The sequence below is a fragment of the Peromyscus eremicus genome, chromosome 3, assembly GCF_949786415.1.
Source record: "Peromyscus eremicus chromosome 3, PerEre_H2_v1, whole genome shotgun sequence".
NCBI lineage: Eukaryota > Metazoa > Chordata > Mammalia > Rodentia > Cricetidae > Peromyscus > Peromyscus eremicus.
The window spans coordinates 130380085-130405544 of record NC_081418.1 but is presented as its reverse complement, the minus strand read 5'-3'; the positions used below and the strand labels follow the sequence as shown (position 1 = coordinate 130405544).

At 48.2% G+C, this 25460-nt stretch overlaps 1 protein-coding gene and 1 long non-coding RNA gene across 2 annotated transcripts in view; one reads left to right on the top strand and one right to left on the bottom strand.

Moving 5' to 3' along the window:
* Positions 1-1099: 1099 nt before the first annotated feature.
* LOC131907343 (uncharacterized) lies at positions 1100-4200 on the bottom strand. Its single transcript, XR_009378375.1, has 3 exons — positions 3405-4200; positions 1573-1663; positions 1100-1269 (listed from the first exon to the last, which is right to left on the bottom strand). It is a non-coding gene; the product is annotated as an uncharacterized LOC131907343 (long non-coding RNA).
* A 407-nt stretch (positions 4201-4607) lies between these two features.
* Positions 4608-25460, top strand: part of LOC131906484 (voltage-dependent L-type calcium channel subunit alpha-1C-like) — a 53871-nt gene continuing 33018 nt past the window's right edge. The window contains exon 1 of the mRNA XM_059257107.1: positions 4608-5072. Coding sequence (XP_059113090.1) covers positions 5024-5072 — 49 coding nt within the window. The 5' untranslated portion in view covers positions 4608-5023. The remainder of the gene's footprint in view (positions 5073-25460) is intronic.

The window sequence follows — 25460 nt, the reverse complement described above, 5'->3', positions numbered from 1 at the left end:
CACTCTGACACCAGCCGAGTGACTGGCGCTTCAGCCAGGCACCGTGGGTGAGTGAGGACATTTGCTTTGGGGCTTGAATCACCGTTCAGGGAATGGTTGAGGTTTTTGGTCTTGTTGCTGTGACAAAACATCCAGCAAATGCAATGTAAGGAAGGAAAGGTGAATTCTGATTCACAGTCTGAGGGTTCAGTCCATCATGGTGGGCGAGGTACGGCTGCAGGAGTCTGAGGCTGCCGGTCACAGCATCAGGAGTCAGGAAGCAGAGAGAGATGAGTCCTGCTCCTCCAGCCTTCTCCTTCTCACTCAGTTAGGGTCCCCAGCCCACAGCATGGTGAGGCCCACAGTTAAGGTGGGTCTTTCCCACATCAATTAACCTAATTTAATCCATCTGTCACAGCACGCATAGAGAATTACATCTTCTGTGATCAGCTTCTGTCGAGTCGACAAAACTGACCATCAAAGGGAACTTCTGCAAGTGGGTGGTAAGTTGAGGCTAAGTGGTTGTCAGGTGGGCAGAGGATACTTTGAGGCTTAGCTTCTGTCCTCCCTGGCAAAGCAATGGTGACCTAGTCCCTATGACTGGGATGAAGCTGCCTACAAACCAGAGTGCCTGCTTGGTGGCCTGGATCCCATACCTACGGTCAGACAGGAAGAAAGTTGAAGAAAAACTGACCTATTCTTCTAGCTTCCCAAGGGAGCTACTGCCAGCATTTTGGTGGGACCCTCTATTGTCTTTTTCCTAATTCAAGAATTCACATCTTAAAAAAAGAGAGAACCATATATTATTGGTATTTTGTAACTGTTTTTTCTCATCACTAATATTTCTCTGTAGTATTATTTATGCCAGTTGGATTTTCTTACATTGATCTGCCCTAGTTTATATGTGGAGTGGCTCAGAGACAGGTAGAAGCTGGGCTTCAAACCCCACACTTACTGTCTGTGAAAACACAAGCAGGTGAATAAACCTTTCTGGTTTTGTTTTCTCCCTTGTCATATGGGAACAGAATCATGTCACAGGGCTGAGCTAAAGAGCAAGCAACTTCACACGCACAAGACACAAGGACACAAATAATTCTGAAATATTTTTATTTAACTGGTATTTTGTTATTTAGATTATTTTTGGGTTTTCTCAGTTACATAAATACACTGCAATTAACTTATTTGCTGCACTCTTGTTTCCAAAGGAATAGAATCTTGTTTCCAAAGAGTAGAATCTTGTCCAGAGTAAGCTATACATAGTAGACATTGAGTGTCCATATGTACAAAGCACTGTGTAGAGGAGAGAGCACAGTTCACTTTCTTAAAATGTAGGAAGTGGTGTGTGTGTGTGTGTGTGTGTGTGTGTGTGTGTGTGTGTGTGTGTATCGGGGATGGGGTGGCATGTGCACAGGTTCACTGTTGTGTGGCAGGCCCCGCACAGGGAAAGACTTGGGGAGCAGGAGAAGAGAGAACATTTGTAGCTAGGGTCAAAGCTGTCAGGGAAAGAGAGGCAGGCTGCTCCTTCTGCTCCTGCACCTCCCACACCCCACATCACAATTCTAAATGGTCTCTGGTGGGTGGAGAATTTGTTACCTTGCAGAAGAACATCCAGGACCGGGTTCCAAAGTTAGAAAGTGGGATATGGGCGTACTTTGAAGACCAAATATTTAGGAAGTAACTTTTTCTGGAAAGGAAAGAACACATTAACAGCTGAAAAGAGAAGTGAAAAACGAAAGTGAAGCAGTGTGGAGGTAATGTTTGCCTGTTAGGTTTCTACACCGCCTACTTACGGAAAAGTCAGGCTGTCAAACCTGTGACCCCCAACACCCAAGTGCTTCGTTCTCAGTTCCATGGTATTTTGTGAAGCATATTTTGTAGTCAGTTCTTGAAACTCTACCGCCTGCCATGTCACCCTTGGCCATCCTCTCAGCAGAGAGCAGGATAATACAAGAAACATGAATGTGGTGTCAGATTCTCCTGGACTAAATCCCAGGTGGGTGCCCCTGGCCATGGAACATGGGTTTTAGTTTCCGCCATCTGCAATAATTCCGACCTTACGATGTAGCAGTGAGCAGTCAGTGAGGCGATGCCTGTAGAGCATTACTCCATGGCTGGCACAAAGTATGTGACAATATTAGCCATCACTCTTCTTGTGCTACAGGGCGCAATGGAAATGCAAACCAATTTTATTATTGGCTTATGCAATCAGCTACACTCGCCCTTGAAATGCAGTCCAATAATCTCCCTAAATGGGGCTGTGTAATTTCTAATTTTCTTTCTCAGACGGAGGTTGAAAGTTGGGTAATCACATACCAGGATGGCAAAGATACACCCTTTAGAACATTAACAGCAACAACAAACCATTAGATCACTATTGACATAGAATCAAGATGATAGAGTTTAAGACCTACCCTGGGGGGTCTTGCATTTTAATCTGGTGCCAAAACCACTGCACAAAGGGAAAGGAGGAGTGGTAAGGGTTTAGGCCTCAAGCAGTGGCCAGGAGGCAATTTGAGATGATGCAGTGAATGGTATTCCTGAAGCTTCTGGGACACTCATTCATTCATTCACTCAGTATGAATGTATTAGGGACCTGCTACCTGCCATATATCGCTCTATATACTGATGAACAAAATGGACAAGACATCTGCCTTTGTGCAACTTCTGAGAAAGAGGGGGGAGGGAGAGAGAGAAAAAGAGAGAGAGAGGGACAGAGAGAGACAGACAGAGACAGAGAGACAGAGAGAGACAGAGAGAGAACAAAGTAACAAACAACTAAACTATACACTATGTTAGCCAGGGAAGAAATACAGTGTAAGAAGCAGAGTACCGGGAGATAAGAACTGCTGGGGGCGGGGTGGGGTGGGGAGGTGGGGGGTGGGGGGGTTTGTCAGGCTGCAGTGTTTACTTGGGGTAAGATCAAGATGGGGGTCATGCGGTGAACTCCGAGCAAGGTCTCCAAGGAGGGAAAGCATCTTCTACAGAAGATGTCTAGGGAAGGAACACTGCAGGAAGTAGGGACAAGTAGAACAGAAGACAAGAGGTTTGTGTGTGCGGGACGAGGGGATCATTTCTGGCGTGCTTGGAGGAGCAGCGAGGGAACACAGTAGGAACCGGCGATGGAAGTCATACACAGCCGTTCCTGCAGTCCTTGTAGGTTATTGTGACTTTCACTTAAGTGACAAAAGAGGCCATTGGATGGTCTGGGTTAGAAGAGCACCATTTTAAGTGGGTTGTTCCAATTGCTGCGAGGAGAACGTACTTGAGGAGAGGAGGGTGACCAGAGAACCAGCTACTGGCTCAGCCCTGGAAGATGGCAGCAGAAGTGAGGCAGGTTACGCTGCAGTCTGTCTAAGGTGAATTCCATGATACACTGATGTGGGGCCGCGGGAGAAATCAAGACAAGATGACTCCAGGGTTCTTACATGAGCAGCTAGAAGGGTCAGCCGAGTTGGGGGAAGGCTGTGTGAGGAGCAGGCCCGATATATGAGGTTTCGGTTTCAAGTGGAGAGGGCAAGTTGGCTGGCGTCTGGGTCAGAAGAAAGGTCTGGATTGAAGATTTGCAGCTGACAGAGCCCCTTACTTAAAGCTACGTAGGTAGACGATAGGGTCAGTTAGGGAACCTGGAGACAGGGAATGAGGCAGGCTAAGGGCTGCTATCTAGACCGGGTTTCCCAGTGGTAGGCCCTCCCAGAATGGGCTCACCAGCCCCATCTAGAGGGTCGTGCCTGCAGGAGGTGCTTTGGATATTAACTGTGACAGCGGGTGTCGGAGAGAAGTGCTTCATAGCTCCCCGCTAGGGTGGCAGAAATAATTAAGTAGGTAAAGGTACACTGGCAGCACACGTGCTCGCCTGCCCCCAAGGAGGGAGCAAACCTGGCTGTATTAATCTGTTCAGACATCTGGGCACCGCCGCTGCCTTGCCCACGAGGCTCCGCCTCTTGGGCTCTTTCTCTCTCCCCGCCCATCTGCCCATCCTCGCCTGTATGTGTCACTTCTACAACCGCTCTGATTGTAATTGATCAACAGAATCACGGCTCATTTTGCTGTTTCGTTCGGTCGATGTGAAAGAGGCCGGGAGTTGGGCACATTGTATTCCGTGTTCCCGGGATTCCCCTCCCAGGCCTTGCTGGCGTGGCGGTGGCCCCCCCAAGGGACGCGAGGGAGCCGCGGGGGGCCTCGGGAGGGTGGGGGTCTGCAGGCCGAGGCCCGGCTCCTGGAGGTGTGTCCGTTCCCGGGCTCGCTCCCCGCCGTCTCGCAGCCAGGGCTTCTCGCGTGGCGCCGCCGCTCCACTCGGGCTCCGGTCCCCGCCGCGCGCCGCCGCCACATCTGGAAGCGTTCAGCGCGTCTGCTCCGGCGCGCCGGGCGGGCGGGCGGGCGGGCGCGGGCAGGGGCGGGCGCGGGCGCGGCGGGGCTGGAGGGAGGAGGGAGGCCGCGCCGCGCTCTCGCGCCCGGTGTCTCCCTCTCGCTGCCTCTGCAGAAACAGCTCCCTGCCAGAACGGCGCTCGGCGCGGCGCGGCCCGGAGCGGCGGCGGCGCTTCCCGCGGGCTCGCCCTCAGGTGTTCGCGGCTGCCGTCGCCGAAGAACGCGGGTCGGGGCCTCTCGGCGATCGCCCTGGGCGGGCCGGAGACGCCTCGGCCCCCTGGCGGCTCGGGGTCCACCCAGCGCCGCGGGCCCGCCGCTCTCCCTCGCCTCGCCTTTGCGCCTCTTCTCGCTCTGCCTCTCCATTTATTATTATTTTTTTCAAATGGTGTAGCCGCCAGAGGTGCGGTGCTAAATTCTTGGAAGGGGCCCGGATGTACTGAGGATGCATTACAATCTCACGAAAGGAGGCGGTAGTGGAAAGCAGCAGTTTTTGGTGTTTGGTGCAATAATGGGGATCAGGTAATCACCCGAAGGGAGCAAGAAACACTGCGGATCCACGGCTTCCTCGGTTTGCGCGAAAGCCGCCGGCCTCGGAGGAGGGATTCATCCAGACCCGCTCGCGGCTGTTGCTGCATTTCTTCCTCTTTGTGGCTTCTCCTTTCCAAGCAGTTTTTGGCCAATGGTCAATGAAAACACGAGGATGTACGTTCCAGAGGAAAACCACCAAGGTAAGCGAGACCCCATCGCCGCACCCGGCTCGCCCGTGCTGCCCACGGCGGGCCCCTGTGGAGCGGCCCGCGCCGCGTGCGCGAGGGGCGCCAACGCCGTGCGCGGGAGCCCGCGGGAGCCGGCCGAGCCGCCGTGCGAGCCGGAGCGGAAAATTCCCGCCCCTCCCCCTCCGCGGCCGGGCTTCTTCGGAGCATGTGGTTCCCATGAAATCCCGGGCGAGGGGGAAAGTTCCCCAAGTGTCGGCGCTGCCTGGATTTCTCGCCTTTGCCTCGAAAGCTGGCTGGCCGGCCGGGCGGCCGGCCGGGCCGCGGCAAGCTGGGCAGCGGCTGCTTCGGGGTCCCTCGCTCTACCGGGGCGCGGCAGGGAACGCGCGCGCGCGCGCACCCCGCGGAGACCAGTCCCGCGCCGGTGGCCCCCAGGCTGCCCCGCGTCCACTCTTCCCGGAGCCACTTCCTCGGGCAGTGCGCTCCGGGTCGCGGGTGGGGGTGGGGGCGGGGGCTGCAGCTGTGCGTCTCAGCGCGCCTCGTCTCTCTCCATCTCTGCTTCTCAACACCGCCCACTTCTCCACTGCCATTGACCCCGAGCGAGCCCACGCCAGGTGTGTTGTTGTTGACACTCCCGTGTGGACTCGCACCTGAGGATGGAAGCGGCTAGGAGCCCAGGGATGTGTGGGCTTTGCTTTTTCATGTTTTCAGAGAATCATGAAAGGGTGTGACTAGCTCCCGAGGCTCCATACTTAGTGTTCTCTAAGCATCTCCATGCTGGGCATCAAGTGTCTCCAGTTCCCCCTCTGATGGTGAAAGGCTTTCAGGTAACTCCCCACTTCCTGGAAACTTTCTCCCTCTCCTCCTCAGTCCCTATCGACAAGTTATTTTCTGACATTGCTCAGTGATTGAGGTGATCAAGCTGAAGTGTCTTGTAGTCTCAGGATGCCCTTTCTACAGGCTCTCTGCCTCTTTTACCGGCCCCTTTCTCCTTTTGCCCTCAGCGGCTACCATCCCTCTTCCACATTGTGTCTTCCCTTGCCTTGCCAGGGTACTACTTCCTCATGACTCTCCAGAGCCCAGCCTTGTAGGAGTCCCAGGCCGCAGCCCCTTCCTCCTTTCGCCCTATCCTCACTAACTGGGGACAGAGCCCTTGCCTTGGCGGATTAGGGCTGCTGGGGAGCTGCTTTACTGTCTGGTCTTCCTCCATCCAAAAGCTGATTTGGGGCCCCGCTCTTTCTGCTTCCCATCTTGGGTGGCAGCATTGGGTTTTGGCCTCCTTAAGAAGACTTGTCAAGGGTCATGGATACTGGTCTTTCATGCCCTAAGGGCAACCCTTGTCTCTGAAGTACCTACCCTCTCCTCCTTCATCTGCCCTCGAATCCCTTTCCTAGCTGATGGAGTTCTGGATGGATTAGGAGGAGGACAGAATGAGACATAAAAGAAAGGGTGATATTTTTGAAGAGTGGGGGTGGGCTAGATCTCTCAGGTTCTGTCCATGTCCTCAGTCTAAGCAACTTGGCAGAGAACTCGGTAGAGTTGTCCTAGCTGTGACTACCGAGGGCAAGGCGTCTTTGGAAAACAGGTATGCCCATAGTTTGCAGGGGCACCTGGTAGTGTAGGATAACCCCCTTCTTAGCTTGCATCCTTACTCTGCTTCTTTTCTTTGGCCGCTTGGCCTCTCAGCATCATCCCCAGGCTCCTTGCAGGGAGCGGGCATTAAATACGGCAGCACCAACCCTACAGGTTCTGGAGAAGGGTGGAGGGGAAGTGGAGGGAGCCCTGGCCAGGAACTCTACCTTTCCAGCAGGAAGCCCGCAAACACTATAGCAACCTGGATGGTACTCTCCCTCAGAGCTGCAGTGGTTACATAATTCACAGGAGCACTTTCGCCTCCATCCCTAGATGCGGTTCTTAGGTAAAAGAGCACCAGGGTCCTTGTCCCCCCCCCCCCCCCCCAGGCTCCCACCTTCTTTTCGTTGATTGGCTGGGCTTTTGAGGAGGGTTCGGGAAGGGGGTAGAGGTGGGAAGGACAGGCCTGGAGGAGTGTGAATATTTACAAGAAAGAAGTGGCTGGCTTAGTAACTCATGGGTGATGAAACATAGTTGGGGGCTAGAGTTTCAGAAGGCAGAGAGAAGAGGAGCCAAGCGATGACCTCAGAGCAGCAGCGGTGACCAATCAGAGTGCAGAAGCAGAGAAGTTGCCAGGTGGCTGTATTCTTCTCTCCTGACTGGCTTGAAAGGACTGAATGTGCCTCCTTCCTGAAGCTTTTCAGTGGTGTGTGTGCACAGTGGTGTGTGTGTGTGTGTGTGTGTGTGTGTGTGTGTGTGGTTCAGACTGTGGAGGTCAGAGGCCAGCACCTTGAAATAACCTGGAAGCTGAGGAAGGGAAGGGCCCTGCCCTCAGGCTTCAGGCTGGAGGTTGGATCCCCAAGCTGTGCCTCACTTCTGGTGCCCTATCAGCTCTGGTCGCATTCCAGCCTTCTGCTTTTCTGGACTGATTATCCGGTGCAGGCTCAGCTAGCACGGGAATTTCTTAATAGTCAACCATTTAGCACAAAAACATCAGAATGTCCCCTATCCGCTGGAGACAAGGCAGAGGGGAGGGGGAAACACACTGTGCTTCTCTTTTACACGACTTAGCCCTACGAGAGAATAGCAATTATTTAAAATAAAGTAATAATATAACGATCGCAGTTAACTCTTTTCAAATGGTCTGAGAGCTGCATGGCTTGCCCCTCAGCTTGTGATGGTTAGAAGAAGGCTTGGCATCAATTTCTCTTTCTCTGCAAGTTACAGGGAGGAAGCTGGAGAAAGGGGTCTTTTTTTTTTTTTTTTGAGTTCCAAATGCTGTTCCTGGGAATGGTTGGGTGCTTTTCAACATACGAACACAGTGTAAGAGAATCAGTGATTACTTATTTCCATAGAATACATGTAATGATGGTTAACAGATTACATAGGACTTAATGCACCTCACGCTGGGTGTTATGCAAAGGAATGTTGACTATACAGTCTCCTAAAATGGTGTGTGTGTGTGTGTGTGTGTGTGTGTGTGTATGTGTATGTGTGTGTTAATTTAAATCTCCTATTAAGTAGAGACTCATTCTGGGAGAGCAGATGCCGCAGGATAACAGTGCTTTGTCAACATAGTGGTGAGCCACTGGAGTGCCCCTCCTTCCCCCCACTATCTCTTAGAGTCTTGGAAAAGATTTAGGTTTCATTAAATTGCCTCTTCTACCCAAGACTGCTTTGGGTGGCCTCTTCCATGAATAGGATATACTGAAGGAACCCAAGGGGATACCAAATAGAGGTTTTTGAAGCCTTGCTGATCTTTGTATTCTACTTTATAGTATAAGTAGGAGCTCATAGCAAGGGCTTGGATGCACAATTGACTATAATCTTGCAGAACAGACTCTTGAGGACTAACAGTAGATCTGACTTCTGCCTCCCCCAGTAGGTGGCACTACAGGGCTTAGGAGTCAGGCCATGGTCTCCAGGGCCATGGAACTGAGGAAAGACACTGGGAAGATGGAGAACCTGTTCCCTCATGGCCTGGTGCAGAGTACCTTAAAGACCAGCATGTGTCTCCATGGCACTATTCACCTGAGGCCTTGCAGAATGAAGGAGCACCCCCCCCCCCCCAGCCTTCCATGGAGCTTCCCCTTTGGATTGCTTGGCTGCATTGCACTTTCTTACCTCAGACTCCTGTTTACCCTGGATATGGACAACGTCTCACAGAGCCTTGAGGGAGCCTTTGGATGGGCAGCTGGCCACATGCTGATTTCCTTCATGACTTGAAAGGGATAGTTTTAAAACTAGTGGGCCCAAGGTCCCCAAGCTAGCCAAGCCAGAGGCAACCTGAAGTTGGGAACTTGGGGATGCTGACCTGTTTTCATCAGAGGCTCCACAGCATTTTCTTAACTTTGTTAGGGGGAGAACTAAGACAGTGGTGGGCACATTTCACAGATGATTTCTGCCTCAGCCGTCTCCTGCAGGTTGGTGGCAGGAAGGATCTGGAGACCTAGGTAGGAAGTCCCTGAGGTCCATTCTGATGTTCAGTGTTGTTTTCCATCTCTTGACGTTCCTGTCTCTAGTTCTGCTGCCCCTGGTTTTCAGGTTGTTCTGGCAGATTCTGTGAGGCCTGAGGAGCCTGGCTCAGAGGGCATGAGAGTAGCTGGTGGGGTGGTGCTCTCTTCCTTTTACAGTAATTCTGCCTGCCTGGTGTTCCAGTTCTGGGGGATGCAGGGGTTACTGGCCAGCAGGCAGCCATACCATCTCTTTCTTGCCATCTCCCAAAAAATGAAGATGAGTTTACTTCAGTGCCCACTAAAGAAAGCCCATGGCCTGCTGGGGAAACATGGCCTGAAGACATTAGCAACAAGACTGATTAGCAAAACAATCAGTTTAGTCTGATTTTAGATTCTGTCTTCTCTGTTGCTTAAGTCAATGTTGGGCACTGTAGAGGATAGCATAACTGAATTTTTTGAAAAAAGGCATGGGGAATTGTTTAGTGAAATATCAGGCGCTAAATACTTAGCAACATGCTAAACATTCTGCTAATGAAATGACATTTGGAGTCATGGCTATCAGCATTGAAATAATTTAGTAAACACTTGTTTACTGTTCCTCAAGGTTACGTAGTGAATAAAATAAGGAGTGACAGGACAGTGACAGAATCCCTCAGGGAAAATGAGATGTTTTTAGTGCCATTTCAAAGCTCAGTGCTTAAGCTGCAGCCAGGTCTCTTGCAGACAGAGCCAAACAGAGGGTGGACACAGAGGTCGGTGGAGCTGAGACCTGTGTGTTTGATGGACAGTCGGCTGCACTTTGCCCCTGCTTTGCTGATCCCATGCAGATGCATGTCAGGAGACCTCAGCGGACCAGAGCTGCTTCCACAGCGTGGAAACTCTCGGAGACAGTCGCTTGTCATGGCAACAAGTGAAGTGGAACGGACTCTGTGTTGTCCCCATTTCTCTGCTGAATATGGGGCCCTGGGGACGTTTCAGGGCTTTGCTTATGTTCTCAGTGTGTTTTATGTGGGAGAGGGATCCCAGTGGGGTGACTGGGGGTCCAGGGTCACCTCACAGAGGGTGCCGTTGTGAAAAGACTGGTCCTTTAGAAAGCCAAGGTCCCAAAATATGACAGAAATGGACAAGTGGCCCTGGTGGCTGAGCTGTCTGTGGGGAGCTTGGGGAGGTCACAGGGAGGTCACAGGGGAGACACTTGCTTCTTGTGGATTCCTCGACTTAGCTGAAGAAGGGAATTAAGGGTTCATTAAGGAGCAAGTCTGGACCTCGGCCTCCAAGAGTCTAGTGAGGGTTGAAAATAGACCCTTTCTTCCCCAGGGAACCAAAGCAATGGTTATGTTGGCTTTGAGCAGAGGATAAAGAAAGCAGGGCTTGATGGGCAAGAACTTGGCCCCTCTGTCTTTATCCTTCCAAAGTCCCACAAAATCTCCATGCCACATTAACTGCTAGATGGTCTTATGCTGTGTGGCTATGTGTGCGTTTGCGTGCGTGTGTGTGTGTGTGTGTGTGTGTGTGTGTGTGTGTGTGTGTGTGTGTGACACACACAGGCGCAGGAGACAGAATTTCTGTATTCATGCTCTTAGAAGGGCCCATCAAGCATGGAATAAATACGATGTCTCCAGAGTTTACTTTCTAGGCTCAAAGTATTTGATGAGTAAAGGAACCTCAGGAAAAATTCCCATTTTCACTTGAGAAAATAGAGGCTCCAAATGGGTCATTTGGGCTGGGTGTGACTAGAAACTGTCCTAGGCTCTATTCTCCTCCTTCCCTGACCTTCTGAGGGCAGGGAAGCACCTGAGGCTGCTGTGTAGGGTCCAGGCTGGGCTTCGTGCACTGAACCTCTCTCTACCTCTCCCTCTTCCTGGATCTCCTGCCTCCACTTAGGTACTGACTTAAATTAATGCCCGAGGCATTAGATTTTTAGAAACAGAGTTGAGGGGGGTGGGAGGTATCTATCATTGGAAAGGTTTAAAAATAATTTCTTAAACTGCAGAGTGAAAGTCCATATGTGTCCACAGAAACACAGAATTCAGGATTTTGCGCTCCCTTCCTAATAGATGCTTCATCAAGCTTTTTTCGTTTCCCATATGCACCAAGCTGCTTGGGTTGGAGAGGTACGGATTATCAGAATTTGAGAAAACAAATCATTGAAACAATGTTGACAGCATTTCCTAAGTGTTACTGGGGGACTGAGACACTCCGGAATTTTAGAGATGAAAACGCAAGAACAAGCAAGAGGCTGAGTTAGGGTGACTTACTTATACCTCAATAATGAAGGAAGAAGAGAAAACCTAGTTAAGATGGGTCTTGTGTTTTGACTTTGAGAGCTCTTCTTGACGCTGCTGGTCACTCTTGGTCGGTAAGATCCTAGGACTAAGGCTCCATCGGTGCTGCTATTCCAACATGAGAGGCAGGACTGGGGTGGGGGTGGGGTTACCTTATAGGGCCGGCTGCCATGCTGTCACCTTCCCAGGGATACAGCGCATGGTTCCCTGCCTTCAGTTTCAAGTCCAAAGCCAAATGGGTCAATCTTCTGATGCACGGGCTATGTATAGATAAAAGAGGAGTGGATGCTACTTGTTGCTGTGCTTTCTTTCCAATGTCCGGTTTCCCAGACCGCTTCATCACTGCCCTGTACAGAAAGACAGACGGCCTGGAAAGGAAAACTTTGCTTCAAAAATACACCTTGCTTTTGGAAAATAGACCAGTTTCTTTTTTTTTTTTTAAATGGCAAAAGTTCTGGTTGTTTGTAGATAAAGAAAGGCAGTAGCTTCATGTGATGCTTTAAGGTACTTATCAAATAGAGAAGGGCTCAAGTATCCCATTTTAAGTTGCAGGATTAACTTTTTAATTTCCTAAAATAAAAACAATCTCATCATCAAAAAGTATGCATCTACTTTGCACCTTGCACTTTCAGCCTCTGGTCCCAGGATCTGTAGAGCCATCCATGTTTTGATTCTTATGTAATGGGGAGAAATGTCTGTACTGAAGCATATCCACCCTTTTATATTTTAGATAGGGTCAGGAGCATTACCTAATAGTTAATGAACACTCAGTGTGTTCCAGGTATAATTCTCAGTGTGTGGCATGCTTGTGCTTAGTATAGTTCATCTTTATAATGAGGTGGGTATTCACAACATTCCCAGGAAGTTGAAAACTGTAGCTGCTGGTGTTTAAAAATAGAACAAATACAGTTTGCTCTATTACTTCTCCATTGTCAGTCCGCTCGCAGTTACAAAGTATCTGCAATAACGGACTTAGAAAGGGGGAAGGTTTGTTTTGCTGCATAGTTTCTGTGACCTGTTGGCTCAGTTGCTTTGGGGTCTGTGGTGAAACAGGACATCATGGCGGGAAGTGTGTGTGGAGCAAAGATACTTACCTCATGGACTTGGGAAGCAAAGAGAAAAGAAGGAGCTAGAGTCCCAATATCCTCTTCAAGGGCAAGCTTCTAGTGACCTAACATCCTCCCACCAGGCCCTACCTCCTAAAGGGTTGGTAACTTCGGAGATGGCTGAAAGCTGATAAGCGGGCCTTCAACACCAAGGCCTTTGGGGACATTTCAGATCAAAACTACAGCACTTCATGTGGGGAAGAACTGAAAGAGAAATCTGCTCCCACTTTGGGAAAACATTTGCAGTCCCGTGGAGTGGTCCTCAGATTTGCTTTTGTTTTTGCTGTGAGGGTGTTGTGGATGAAGAGCTGAAGGCTGGGTCTTCTAGAACTGGATATGGGGCTTTCTCTGGCCTCTTCTCCCTGTAGCGGTGTTCTGGCTAATGATTTAGTCCACAGATTCTGCCAGTCTCTTTTGAGTCCTTCAGTTTAGTTAGGATTAGTTCTAAGCCTTGTTCTTGGGTAGGGACCCTCTGGGGAAATCAGCACTCTACCCTCTAGCGGCTTTCTAGTACATTTCCTTGTCCTGGCCATGAACTCCCAGGACCATGCATTATATGTCTTTACTTACTTAATTTTGTTTGTTTGTTTATTTGTTTATTTGAGACAGGCTGGCCTAGACTTGCTATGTAGCTGAGGCTAGCCTTAAACTCCGGATCCTTCTGCCTGTATCTTCCAAGTGCTCGGATTAAATAGCATCTTTGTTGAGATATAATTCACATGATATAACATATATTCACTTAACATAGTTTTTAGAGTATTTAGAATTTTGAAATTATCTCCACTATCTAGTTCTCAAACAGCTTCATCTGTCTCAAAGGGAAGTCCTTACTCTCTGGTGGACACACTTCAGTCCTGCTCCAGGCCTTGGCACCCAAGCATTTACTTTTGTTTCTGTGGCTTTTTCTGCTCTATTGACAGCAATAATAATTCTACAGGTGGAGTTCTCCATGTAGATAATACACAGTAAATGCATAGACATGTTGGAATGTTCGGGATAATCTGTGTGAGTTAAAAGGTAGAGTCTAGGTCATTTTGGAGTGGGATTAACAGACAAAATCCCAGCATAGAAAAGGGGAATGGGCACAAACTCACACTCCTAGCCAAGAAGCTGCTTTGATTTATACCTGCCAGGGAAGGAAAAATGCATTTTTTTTCCAATGGAGTGTCACTGGGTACATTAACCATACACCAGGGCAGGCCCCAAGCCCAGGAGTAGTTGGCCAGTGCAAAACAGGTGTGTGTGTGTGTGTGTGTGTGTGTGTGTACTTTTGTTTTGGGTTGGCTTAGTGTTTTTTGTTTTTCTGAGAGTTTTATTTTTGGCTGTTGTTTATTTTTGATTTTCATCTTTTGTTTTGAGAGAGAGAGAAGTTTGGTAGGTGGAGAGGTAGGGAAGATCTGAAGGGGGTAGGAAAAGGGGAAAGAATGTGACCAAATTATGTTGAATGAAAAAAATAAATAATAAAAAATAAAAAATTGCAAAGAAAATAAAGTGAGTTTAAAATATTTTTGTGTCAATAATGCTAGGTCTGTGAGACTTACAGATTACTATGATCTTTTAAAATCTATAGTGTAAAGTCTGTAACCCAGCGGTGTTGACTATATTCACAATGTTGTACAACCATCACTATCACAAACATCTTCATCAGACAGTATCTTCCTGTGTCCCAGCTCCTTCCCTTAGTTTCATGGCATTGAAGCAACTTTCTCTTTGTATGAATTTGCATTCTAGATACTTCCTCTAAGTGTTGTTTTTTAGCTGGCTGGCTTGCTTGGCAAAGTGTCTTTAAGGTTCAATCATACTGTGGCATGTGCCAGAATCCATTCTTTCTTTTTGCTGAATACTCCTTCCTAAGTCCTTCCCAGTTTCTTTATCTCCTCATCTGTTGGTTACTTGGATGTTTCCACTTGTGGCTCTTGCGATAATGCTGTGCTGTAGGTCGGAATACAGGCACGTATTTGGTTTCCTTTGGGTCTGAACTGTAAAAGTAATTGTGCTAGCCATCTCCTTACGTGGCTTCCCAAATTTGATTCTCTTTGGCTGAGAATATGGCCTTAGGAAATCCCACTATATCAGGAGTGAGGGTCCAGTGTGCCACTGGGTGCCCAACACCCATATCTGAGATTTGACATTGAGTGTTTAACAGTTGAACAGCTGCTTTCTGTTGAAGACTGGCCATCTCTGTCCAAATCCCCAAATAATGGATATCTCACCTCGAGTTCAGCTCTCACTTCCATGCTCACTGAGCTCTGTAACTCAACAGGAAATGGATATTGGAAGACAGAGCTGTTTCAGAGCTGTTTCATCTGTTTCTGCTCTCTTCCGGTCTCGGTAGATTGTGTGCATCAGTGTTGGCTGAGCAGTGCCATGTGGCCTGGTTGATGACGGTCGCTGCCTCTAGCCATAATGCTGCCTTTGGGGAGAATAGCATCTTAGGGCTCTTATGTGGTGCATGACAGCTAAGAATCGGGAAGGAAGAAGGCAGGAAAGTGTGTTTGTGTGTGTGTGTGTGTGTGTGTGTGTGTGTGTGTGTGTGTGTAGTGGGTCATGAAAAGAGGAAGGCATCAAAGGAGAGTGCAGAGCTGACAGACCATGTGCTGTGGGGTGATGAGCAAGTGACGCTGAAAGCCACTTTTCAGACTTGAGGTAATCATTAAATTGATTAATTGATTAATCATTAAAATGATTAAAAGTAATCACTTTACTTGAAAGTAAAAATATATTTATTGGACTTCTGCCTGTGAGTGCTGAACTTGGATGACAAGGAAAGAAGCAAGTGCTCATTGCTGCCTTGGCTGTGTCCCTATGTGTAGAGGTGTGTGAAGGCTTGTGCATGTGCTTTGACCCCCACACTGGTAGATTTCATGCTGTGGGGCTCTGCCTTCACTACCCTCCCTGATCTTGAGGACAGGTGCATCTGACCCCTGTTCAGAGTTGGAATGTGGTTGCAGTATTACTTGGGTTTTTCCAGGTTGATGTTCTGGTTATCTCACCTGGCTTTAGGAGATATCCTGGGGTCCCAAGTGGATTACCGTGACTCAGGACTCATGTTTGGTCTACACTGGAAATGATCTTATGCTCTGGTTTTCAAATATTTAAAAAGCAAAAATTTTGACCTGTGCCCAGCTATCTGAAAGACCAGGACATAAACTGCCTGTGAAATGTTTCTGAAAATGAGGTATCTCAGACCAGCTGTGTTGAAGATAATCCTAAACAGTTCTCCAAGCTTCACACAGAGTGGGATGGTTAGTTATTAACAAAAAGTCACAGGGCATCTGCTTCTTGCAAGGCAGTTTATTTACAGGATCTTAGGCTTCAAGGGCTGCAGACATCCCTTCTACTAACAGAGATAAGACATCTGCCCACATACACAGACACACATACTCTTCAGCTGAATGAAAATACAGATTAGGCTTGGTGTTCAAAGAAGGTAAAAGTCTCTTGAAAAGGGTCCAATGACATAGTAATAAACTGCTCCCTGAGTTCTTACCTTTATTTCCATAGATTAGTGTATCTCTTAGCTATTATCAGAGCCTATTGTTTGTATAGGTAGCTCACAATTAATACAACTGGTCAACCTGCAGAGAATAAGAGTCTGTGGAGTGCTCAGCTCTAAATGGGACATCTGTATCATACCCCTTCCTCCCAAAGTTTAGGGATCATTGAGGAAGAGGGGATATAAAGTTATAATAGCCAGAAGTAGTTGACATCTTCAGTGAAACAGAATTGCCAGACATAACAGCACCGTTACACACATGAACTCACTGGGACTGCATGCACAAGATCTGTACATGATCAGGCAGGCCAAAATCTGAGCATGGCTAGAGGAGGCACTCATGAAGTCCTACCCTTAGCTGAGGAGCTATTAGTAATTATGGCTGCTAAGGGGAAGGGAGAGTCAGTTTTCTTCAAGTATTTGGTCCCAGAGAGGGTATCCATGCTTCATAGGATGGCCCTATACCCATGAGCATATAGGCAGCACTAAATGGACTTAATGAATTTAATTTAAAAAAAAAAGTATATTAAGTTGGGAATGAAAAGTAGTGGCGGGGATAGAGAAGCTGTTGCAGGGGAGGAAATGGGGTAGTGTAGTTGGTTGTTTTACTCTTTGGGGGCCCACTACCTAGCTCCCAGATAAATACACTGAGATTTATTCTTACTTATGAATACCTGGCCTTTGTTTAGCTTGTTTCCAGCCAGCTTTTCTAACTTAAATAATCCCCTTTCTCTTTAACTACATTTTTCTGCTTGGCTTTTTATCTTTCTTTATTGTATATATCTTTCTTTCCTTCTTATTGCATGGCTGGCTGTGTGGCTGGCCCTTGGCATCCTCTTCTCCTCCTTTTCCTTGATCCTTGCTCTCTTCCCTAGATTTCTCCTCCTGTTTATTCTCTCTGCCTGCCAGCCCTGCCTATTTCTCTCTCCTGTCTAGCTATTGGCCATTCAGCTCTTTATTAGACCAATCAGATGTTTCAGGCAGGCAAAGTAACACAGTTTTACAGAGTTAAACAAATGCAGCATAAAAGAATACAACACACCTTTGTATCATTAAACAAATATTCCATAGCATAAATGAATGTAACTCATTTTAAATGAATATTCCACAACAGGGTAGTTTTGATCAAAATGCATTATATGCATGTATGAAATTCTCAAACACTAATTAATAAAAATAAGGACCCAGTCTGGCCAGTTGGGATGATTGGTAGTGGGAGCCTTGACCAGTTAGACAGAATGGGGCAGAGGTGAGAGGTAGACATTCCCGACATAAAGAGCAGTAATGTGCTGATGTGTTTGTGGCATATTGAGTTTTAAAGGACTAGTTAGCTGATTTTGGGGAGTATGCAGGGCCTGTATATACTGGATGGGAAAGCAGTTGGGGAGAACATGCCAGAATAACTGTGGAGGGCCCTCGTCTGAGGCTGGAGCATTTGCTCCCATTTGGTAGACAAAGGGAAGACATTCAGAGTGAGGGGTTGGTATGACTGAAAAGGAGGCAGGCTAGCCAAGGTTTTGGGTGCAGTCCAGTTCTCAGGCTCTTGGTGTTGTCCATGCAGGACAAAAAGGAGAGGTTTCCCCAGTGCACAGCCTGAGGACTCCAGCATGTGTGCAGAGCAGAATGCTTTTTAAGAAGATGCTAGTGGATGGGTCTGGGGTGATGGTTCAGTCAGTAAAGTGCTTGCTAGTGAGTATGAGGACCCGAGTTTGGATCCCCAGCACCCATGTCAAGCCTAGTGCTGTAATATGTATTTGCAACCGCAGTGAAGGGGGCAAGTGGCTTAGACAGGTGGGCCCTTGGGGCCTGCTGACCAGGTAGCTACTCTGCCCGAATCAGTGAGCTCTAGGTTAAGTGAGAGATGTTGTCTCAGACAATAAGGGGAAGGCTGGAGAGACGGCTTAGTGGGTGAAGTGCAGACATGAGGATCTGAGTTAGGCCCCCACAGGCATATAGAATACTGAGTGTGGTGGGGCGTAACTGTAACCGAGCGCTTGTGCGAGGTAGACACAAGAATCTCACATTTGCCTAGGCTTCCTGGCTAGCCCAGTCAATGGCTGAGCTCCAGGATCAGCGAGAAAACCTTGTTCCGGAGAGTAAAGTGGAGAGTGACACCAGACTTAGAGCTCTCTCTCCAGGTGCACTAACAGCACACTCACAGGTGTGCCTGTGCATTCATGTTGCTCACATGCACACACGTATGCATACACGCACACATACATACACACACACACACACACACACACACACACACACACACGGAGGTGATAGTTGAAGCCATGGAAATGATAAAATTGCTAGGGAGACAACAGAGGAAGACTGATTCAGGGTTGAGATGGAGCCCTTGTTGTTATAGGCTAGGAAGAGGGGACAGTGGCAGAGATGGTGGCAGTGGTTATAGGGCAGGAAAGAGCTTTTCTCCCGCAGGGTCGAGATGGTATGATGTTTCAGGAACCAATTCACTGTCAGTGTTGGATGAAGGGGATGGAAGGGAAGGGTGGTGGAAAACTCCCTAGATTTGATGATTTGGGTATCATTTGGTCGTCAGTGACCTTTAGGGTAGAGCTGCTGTCCAGTTAAACTCTGCACTGCAGAAGTGTGGGATGGAATTCTAGGACCTATCTTTCAAGGATTTGGGCTGGTGAGAAGTCATAGGATGGGTGGAAAGGAAGAACAAGAGACCTGCTGATGAAGGTCTGAGAGAAGAAAGTAGACAGCAGTTATGGACAGGAATGGAAGCTTAACCACAGGAAAGTAGGAAGGAGTCTGCTTTCCAGCACAGGTACCAGCCATCAGAAGGTGAGAAAATATGGAGTGCTGTTGTAGGGAGAGCTGAAGCTTGCCCCTCAGCGCCCTCAGGAGGAGTGCTGGATGTGGGGGGATGGAGCAGATGGAATGCAGGCTGAGGCCGAGGAGAATGGAAAAGGCAAGAGCCAGAGGGACTTCTAGGGACATCCAGAGAAATCACTAAGGCTTCCCAAGTTCCCGAGAGAGCTGGCTTGTTCTAGAGGCCAGCATTTCCAGAGAAAGGCTTCCCAGTACTGTGTGGCCGAGCGAGACAAGTGCTAGCCAGGCCAGAAGACTCTGGCCCTTCCAGGAGATAGGGAAGTTAGAGTCAGCCTAGGAGACTTGGGGTGGCAGTGGCCAGGTGAAGTGGCTGGTGGGGTGGAGGGTCCCAGAACAGGTGGTGCTGGCCAAGGCTTGGGAGTTTGAGCTACATAGCCTGCCTCTGCTCCCGTGGCCAGGTAGTCTGTTGACGTTCTCTGGCTGAGTGTACAGGATAGGAAGGTTTTTACTGGGAAGCATGGAACACAAGATGACAAGCCTGAGCAGCAGGGTGGTTGCAGTTCCAGGAATCCTGTCCTCCAAAGGTCCATGTGTTAAAGATGGCTCTCTGTTGGTACTTTAGGGAGGTGGTAGTCCCTTTAAGAGGTAAGGCATAGTGGGAGGTCTTTGGGTCATTGGAGGCGTGCCTTCCAAGGGAGTACTGGGCCCCTGGCCCCAGCTCCTCTTTGACTTCTTGGCTATCAGATGAGTAGATTTGTGTTGCCATTCACTTCTGACACTGGTCAAAATTAATGCACCAACCGACCATAGGCTGAAAAAAACTCCACATACCTGTAAAGCAAAACAACCTTTTTCTTTTTGTCAGTTGGTTAACTTTGGCATTTGTTCCTGGCACAGCTGCCTAGCCGTGGGCTCAATGGTGAGGCCGGATGTGTGTATAGGTGTACGTGTGTATGTAAGCACAAGTACATGAAGATGAACTTCACTGGCCTCACACTTTGGCTTGCCCAGCATCGTCTAGATGCTGAAATGAAGGTAGAGTGCATGCCTGAGAGATCTAAGGCCTGTTCTGTATGTGGAAGGAAGGAACTTGGGGACTGCTGGGGATGAAGGGCAAACCACAGTCACATGATGGACTCTCAACCATGGAACAAACGGTATCTTGGAATGTGGATACAGACACGGGAGTCCTGTGTGACAGGAGAGAATAATGTCCCAGCAAGGTACACAGGGAGTGCCATCCTTAGGATCTTTACCTGGAGACCACTCACTTCCATCTTCTACTCTGGAACTCCCATGTTCCTCCTCTACACTGTCCCAGCTTTCAGCCTGAAGTATTGGCTTTCCAAAGGACCTGCTAGCCCATGTGGCACTGAAGCCCTATGGTTTTTCTATCCTTATAATTATAGCAAATATCAAATTCCTAAAAATGGAGCATTTTGTTACTTTTTCTTTGTCCTGACCACCTTATAACACTGCGACCAAGATGTTGTGACCATGGGAAAATCTCAGTTGGACCCCTTAAGATTTGCAATGCTTGTATTTTCCTGTAATTGAGAAAAGTATGTCTGGAGTGTTTCATGAAAAAGCATGAGTTTTGAATGCCAAGGACAATATTAGAACTCTTTGGATGCCATGGAAATGTATTCTGCTGGAAGGCTCTGGGCTTACTCTCCTGCAGGAGGGAGTTAGTGGTCAGGAGGTACCCCTAAGGTCCTGGCCCCATCTTTGAAATGTGTGCAGGGATCTGTGATTGAGGGAGAGTCTGACCAACATTATTAGTAGGTAAGAGGAGGGATTTCCCAGAAGTAGCAAGAAGGGTAACTCCCGAGGCTGATACCTCTGAATTGGTGGTGGGAGGGCTGGTGCCCACACCCTCATCGGGTTTTCTGCACTGGCCGGTGCCTCTGGGTTGAATGGAGGGCAGTTGTGTCCTCAAATGATGAGAAGTGCTGATTTCTCAATCCAGAAGCCAATCCGCACGTTTGGAGTACCAGCCACTGTGAGAGGCACATAGCCCCCCAGCCTCAGAGCCTTGCCTCTTCTCCTCTGTCGTGGTAGGGTGTAGGCAGACTTGTCTGACAGCCTTGCTTGACAATCCTACCAGAAACTGCATGGTCACTGGGCGGCCACCATCTCACCCTGTCTGGTAGGCTTCATCTGGAATTTTACTTGCAGAATTTGACCTTATTCTGGTGAACCTTAAGGGCAGTGCTGACCCAGCTCTATCTTGTGCTGGGTCTGGGCAGTAATTTGCTTTGGGATTGTCCCCCCCCCCCAAATCTAGTAAACTTGGGCAGAATGAACTGTTTTCATCTGAGAATGTCAGTTGTGAATTGAACTTAGGGTCCAGATGGACAGATTATCTCCATTTCAGCTGCTGTCACATTAGACAACTGACTTTGGCATTTCTTTAGAGTTTGGCTTTCATAAGGCAAAGGAGAAAAAGAAATCTAGAAGACAGTGACCCAAAGAAATATGTACTTGTATGGGGAGAAGAAGAAGGGTGTGCTGAATCTCAGAAGAGGGGGGAGAAACAGAGGCATGGGTTGGGTCTCAGCAAGGGGGCAGAGGAGGGAGCAGAGGGATGGACTGGGTCTCTACAGTGGCGGGGTGGGTGTGGGGGGGTGGAGGAGAGGGATGGTCTGGGTCCCTGGGGAGGGGAAGCAGAGCGATAGGCTGGATCATTGCAGGTATCTTGGCTGTCCCACAGTGCCAGGGCCATCCCAGGCTGTTCTCGGGTCAGTTTATTGGCTGGCACAGATAGCACTTGCTAAGTGGCTATGTTTAGGTTGTGATTGGCTTGAAAGAGGATAAGCCAGGTATGGGGGCTGTAACCTCAGCATTTGAGAATCTGAGACAGGAGGATCAAGGGTCCTAGGACTGGGGCTGTTCTGTCTTAAACAACACTAGTCTGGCTACCTAGGGAGAGCCTGGCTTAACAAGCAAGCAAGCAAATAAATGAAACCAAAAGGAAGAAGGAAGGAAAGAAGGGAGGGAGGGAGAAAGGGAGGGAGGGAGGGAGGGAGCAAGGAAGGAAGGAAGGAAGGAAGAGAAAATGAGAGGAGAAACGGCTATAATGAAGGTGATTTAATTTGTGTTTCCCAGGCCTGCAAGTACTCCAACAGTCCAACAGAAATTCTAAACCCAGAACTCTTGGGGACAGGTTCCAAAACTTGGCCCCACCGCCACAAATTCTTCTCGATTTGTGTGCAGGAGTGTGTGCATTCATGTGCATCGCTTACGGGTGAGGCTAGCAAAGTGTGTGTGAGGAAAGAAGAGTGCGGCTTAGCTTGGAATCCCAGAAAGCATGTTGTTGTAGGTGCAGCCATGTCCGGAAGTAACGACTTTTATGTTTAGAGGGACATTCACTTAGGTTTTGTCATTGTGGTTTTTGGTATATTTGGTATTTTCCCTGTCAGTGGTTCTGAACCCTCCTTGCCCTGCCTCCCGTTTATTTAAGAACTCGTTTATTCTTTTAAACCTATTCATGATGGGCCATTTGAGAATGTCAAAAGAAAGAGAAAACCTTGTGTCTGGTTCCTTTTGTATTGTCAGCTGCAGTGGGAAATTGTAAAATGGACTCTGATGCTGAAAGAAGACTCCTGAGCTGAGTTTGCACTAAATGTTTTGAGGCTGAGCAAGAAGAATGTAAAACACCCCTCTCTAACTTGCAAACCAGTACCAGAGAGCTTGGAACTTTAAAGGTGTAGGACCTGCATTCCTCTGTAGCTCTGCCTTCTTCCTCTAAGACAAGGTCTTCTGTTGAACTAGAAGCTCACCCTTTTGGCTAGACTGCTCTTCCCTACATTGGCTGCCTCTGCCCCACGATGCTGAGGTTACAGACATGTGCAGCCATCCCCAGCTGTTTACGTGGGTGCTGGGGATTCAAATTCAGTTCCTTAAGCTTGCACAGCAATCTCTTTACTCATGGAGCCATCTCCCTATCCCCTGACTCATATTTCTGTGGCTTCGTGTATGAAACTACTGAGGGACGCTGATTCAGAGTTGCTTTGTCTTATATGCAGTTGTGGTGACTAAGAAATCACGCCCACTTCTTAGAAAGTCTTGGGGAAGGTGACTTCCTGCATCTTGCATTTCTTCCTTCTGGATTCTTAACACACACACATAAATGCACACACGCACGCACGCACGCACGCACGCATGCTCACACACACACTCTATATATGAGGGTTTGTATGTATGGAGGTACATGTGTGAGCATATGTGTGCGACTACCGCTGAGCTATATCCTCGGCATGCCCAATCTGAGACTGAGTTATTAGGATTATCCAGGCTGGCTTTGAACTTGGACCTGGGCTCCTCCTGTCTTAGCCTCCTTAGTAGTTGAGATCACAGGCCTGCAATACCCAGCCCAGGGACTTTTTTTTTTTTTTTTTTTTTTTTTTTTTTTTTTTTTACTCTGGAATGATGGTTTAGACAGGTATAGAACTGTGTCAAAAATTGTTCTACATCACTTTAAAGATATCTCACTGTTTTCTGGATCCTGTTATTCCATGAAGTGTCTGCTCTTGGTGCTATTCTGAAATTTTAAAAGATGCTGTTTTTGTCCTTACAGTTTTATAGTGTTGTGTTAAGTACAAAGCCTTGGTTGGCAGCTTACTCGGACTTGGTGAGACTTCAGTCTGCAAACTCATATTGTTCATCAACTCAGGAAAATTCTGCAATTATCTATTTTCTTATAAAATTACACATCATACCAGATATATCGTGTAATGTTCAAATTGGGTTCAATCATTATCTTATTACACATTGCCTGCCCTTAGTTGAGTTTCTTCTTCTGAAACTCTATTCCCAGGCTCTGGAGGATGAGCAGGAGGATTAGAATTGGAGGCCAGCCTGGATTAAAAAGCAGGACCTCTCTCAGAATAAAACCCCTGCCCCACAATCTCTCCCCTAAACCCACAGAAAACTAAATCAAGCAAACCAAGTATACATTGAACAACGTCTTGATTTTTCCCGTTCTCTAAAATGCTCTGTCATGGTCTGTATTTCACTATCTGGACAGCTTCTTCCCTCTGTCTTCCAGCCTGCTGGTGTCCACCTTTAAGTCAGGTTTTGTTTTCAATGACATTTTGTTCCTAAAAGCTCTGCTTTGATATTTTTCAAATAATATTTCCACTTTATGCTTTTCATTCCGTATTTCAGGCTTTTAATCATTCACAACACTGTTTTGTGGACTTGGCTCTTGGGGAACAGTTAGCCTGCTGTTGGGTCCACACATTTGTAGATCGTGCGTTGTTTCCTTGTGTGATAGAATGTGCAGAGGGGGTCCCACCTGTCTTGTGATTTCTGCCCCACAGAGTCCTGAACACTGTGAGTGTCGAATCTGCCCCATAGAGTCCTGAGCACTTTGAATGTTGACTGAATTGTGACCTGATGCTTTGCATTGAACTCCAGTGGGTGTTTTTGGTCTCTCTCTTTGTCTGGAAACTATTTACAAGTTTACTTCTTGATTTGGAGTGCTACAGCATGCCAGTTCTCTGAGTCTCCTCAGAAAACACTTTCATACACAGAATCCCAGTCCGACTAGGACCGCCTGTGTGTAGAATAACTGAGTTTGGCATACGTCAAGAAGTCACTTAATTTTTGACTGCTGGTGTTCACATTAACTCGGTAGACTCCCTCTTCCAGGTCTTTGCTATGGTCCTTACTGTCTTCACTCCCTACTCTCACCCAGTTATTGGAACAGTCTCAGACCAATAATTGCGACTCATTTTACAGTACTTAACAGTCCTAGTCTGCTAGAATAGAGGCTCTAGATTTGAGTGGAGGGAAAGGGTCAGGGCTCTTTCCCCCTTCTGTCTCTTTCCTGTGCTGAGGCTTCCAGGCTTAGGGAGAGGGGAAAGACTTAGAGGACCCAGGGCCAAAGTGTTTTCCCCTGGTGCTGTTTCTGCCCGACATTGGCTGGCCGCCGTCTATCTGTTGTTAGTCAGCCCACACTAGCACTTCCTTAGGGCACCTTTGGGAGTCTCCAAAGGCTCCTCCTGGACTCCTTCACATTGCCGAGAACCCTGAAATGGTGATGGTGATGTCGCCTCTGCCAGACCATGGTTCACTTTTGCAACCTCTTGCTGAGAGACAGCCTTCTGGGGCAAAGCACTTTCTGGTGGCTTGAAGCCAGCTGCTTTTGTATCATCCGGTCAGTCTGGTGGAGGACACCATATTTAGTTAGAACGCAGAGTCAGGCTGCTTCCCATTGTTACTCATTCTCATTGCTTTGCCAGAACCCCCATGGAGATTCTCTAGGTAGAAAATAGGTACCATCTTGGTTTAGATGCATCCTCCAGACTCAGCACCCAAGACAGGGGTGCTCCAGGAATATGCTCCATTCTGTTACATTGGGAGGTTCCAGGTTCTGTTACTTACTTGTAGGTAGCATGCAGGGCCTGAGAGGCTGGCCTCTGTTTTGTGTCATTCTATTCCCCCAAGATGCCTGCCTTCAGGCCCACATCCTAATATGCTTGGGCGGCGGGAGGGGAAGGCTGTCTGAGTTCGTACTTCAGGCTTGCTAGCTTCCATATCTCTAGCTCTGTACTTATAGAGAATGTGCAGCTGGTAGAGGGATAATCCTAGGGCCATTTCAGCTCCTCCAGTCCCACTACAAGCTCCCTAGCCCATGTCTCGGTTGGTGACGAACGTGTTATTGGCGGGTCTCCGGTTTGGGACTCCAGCTAGCA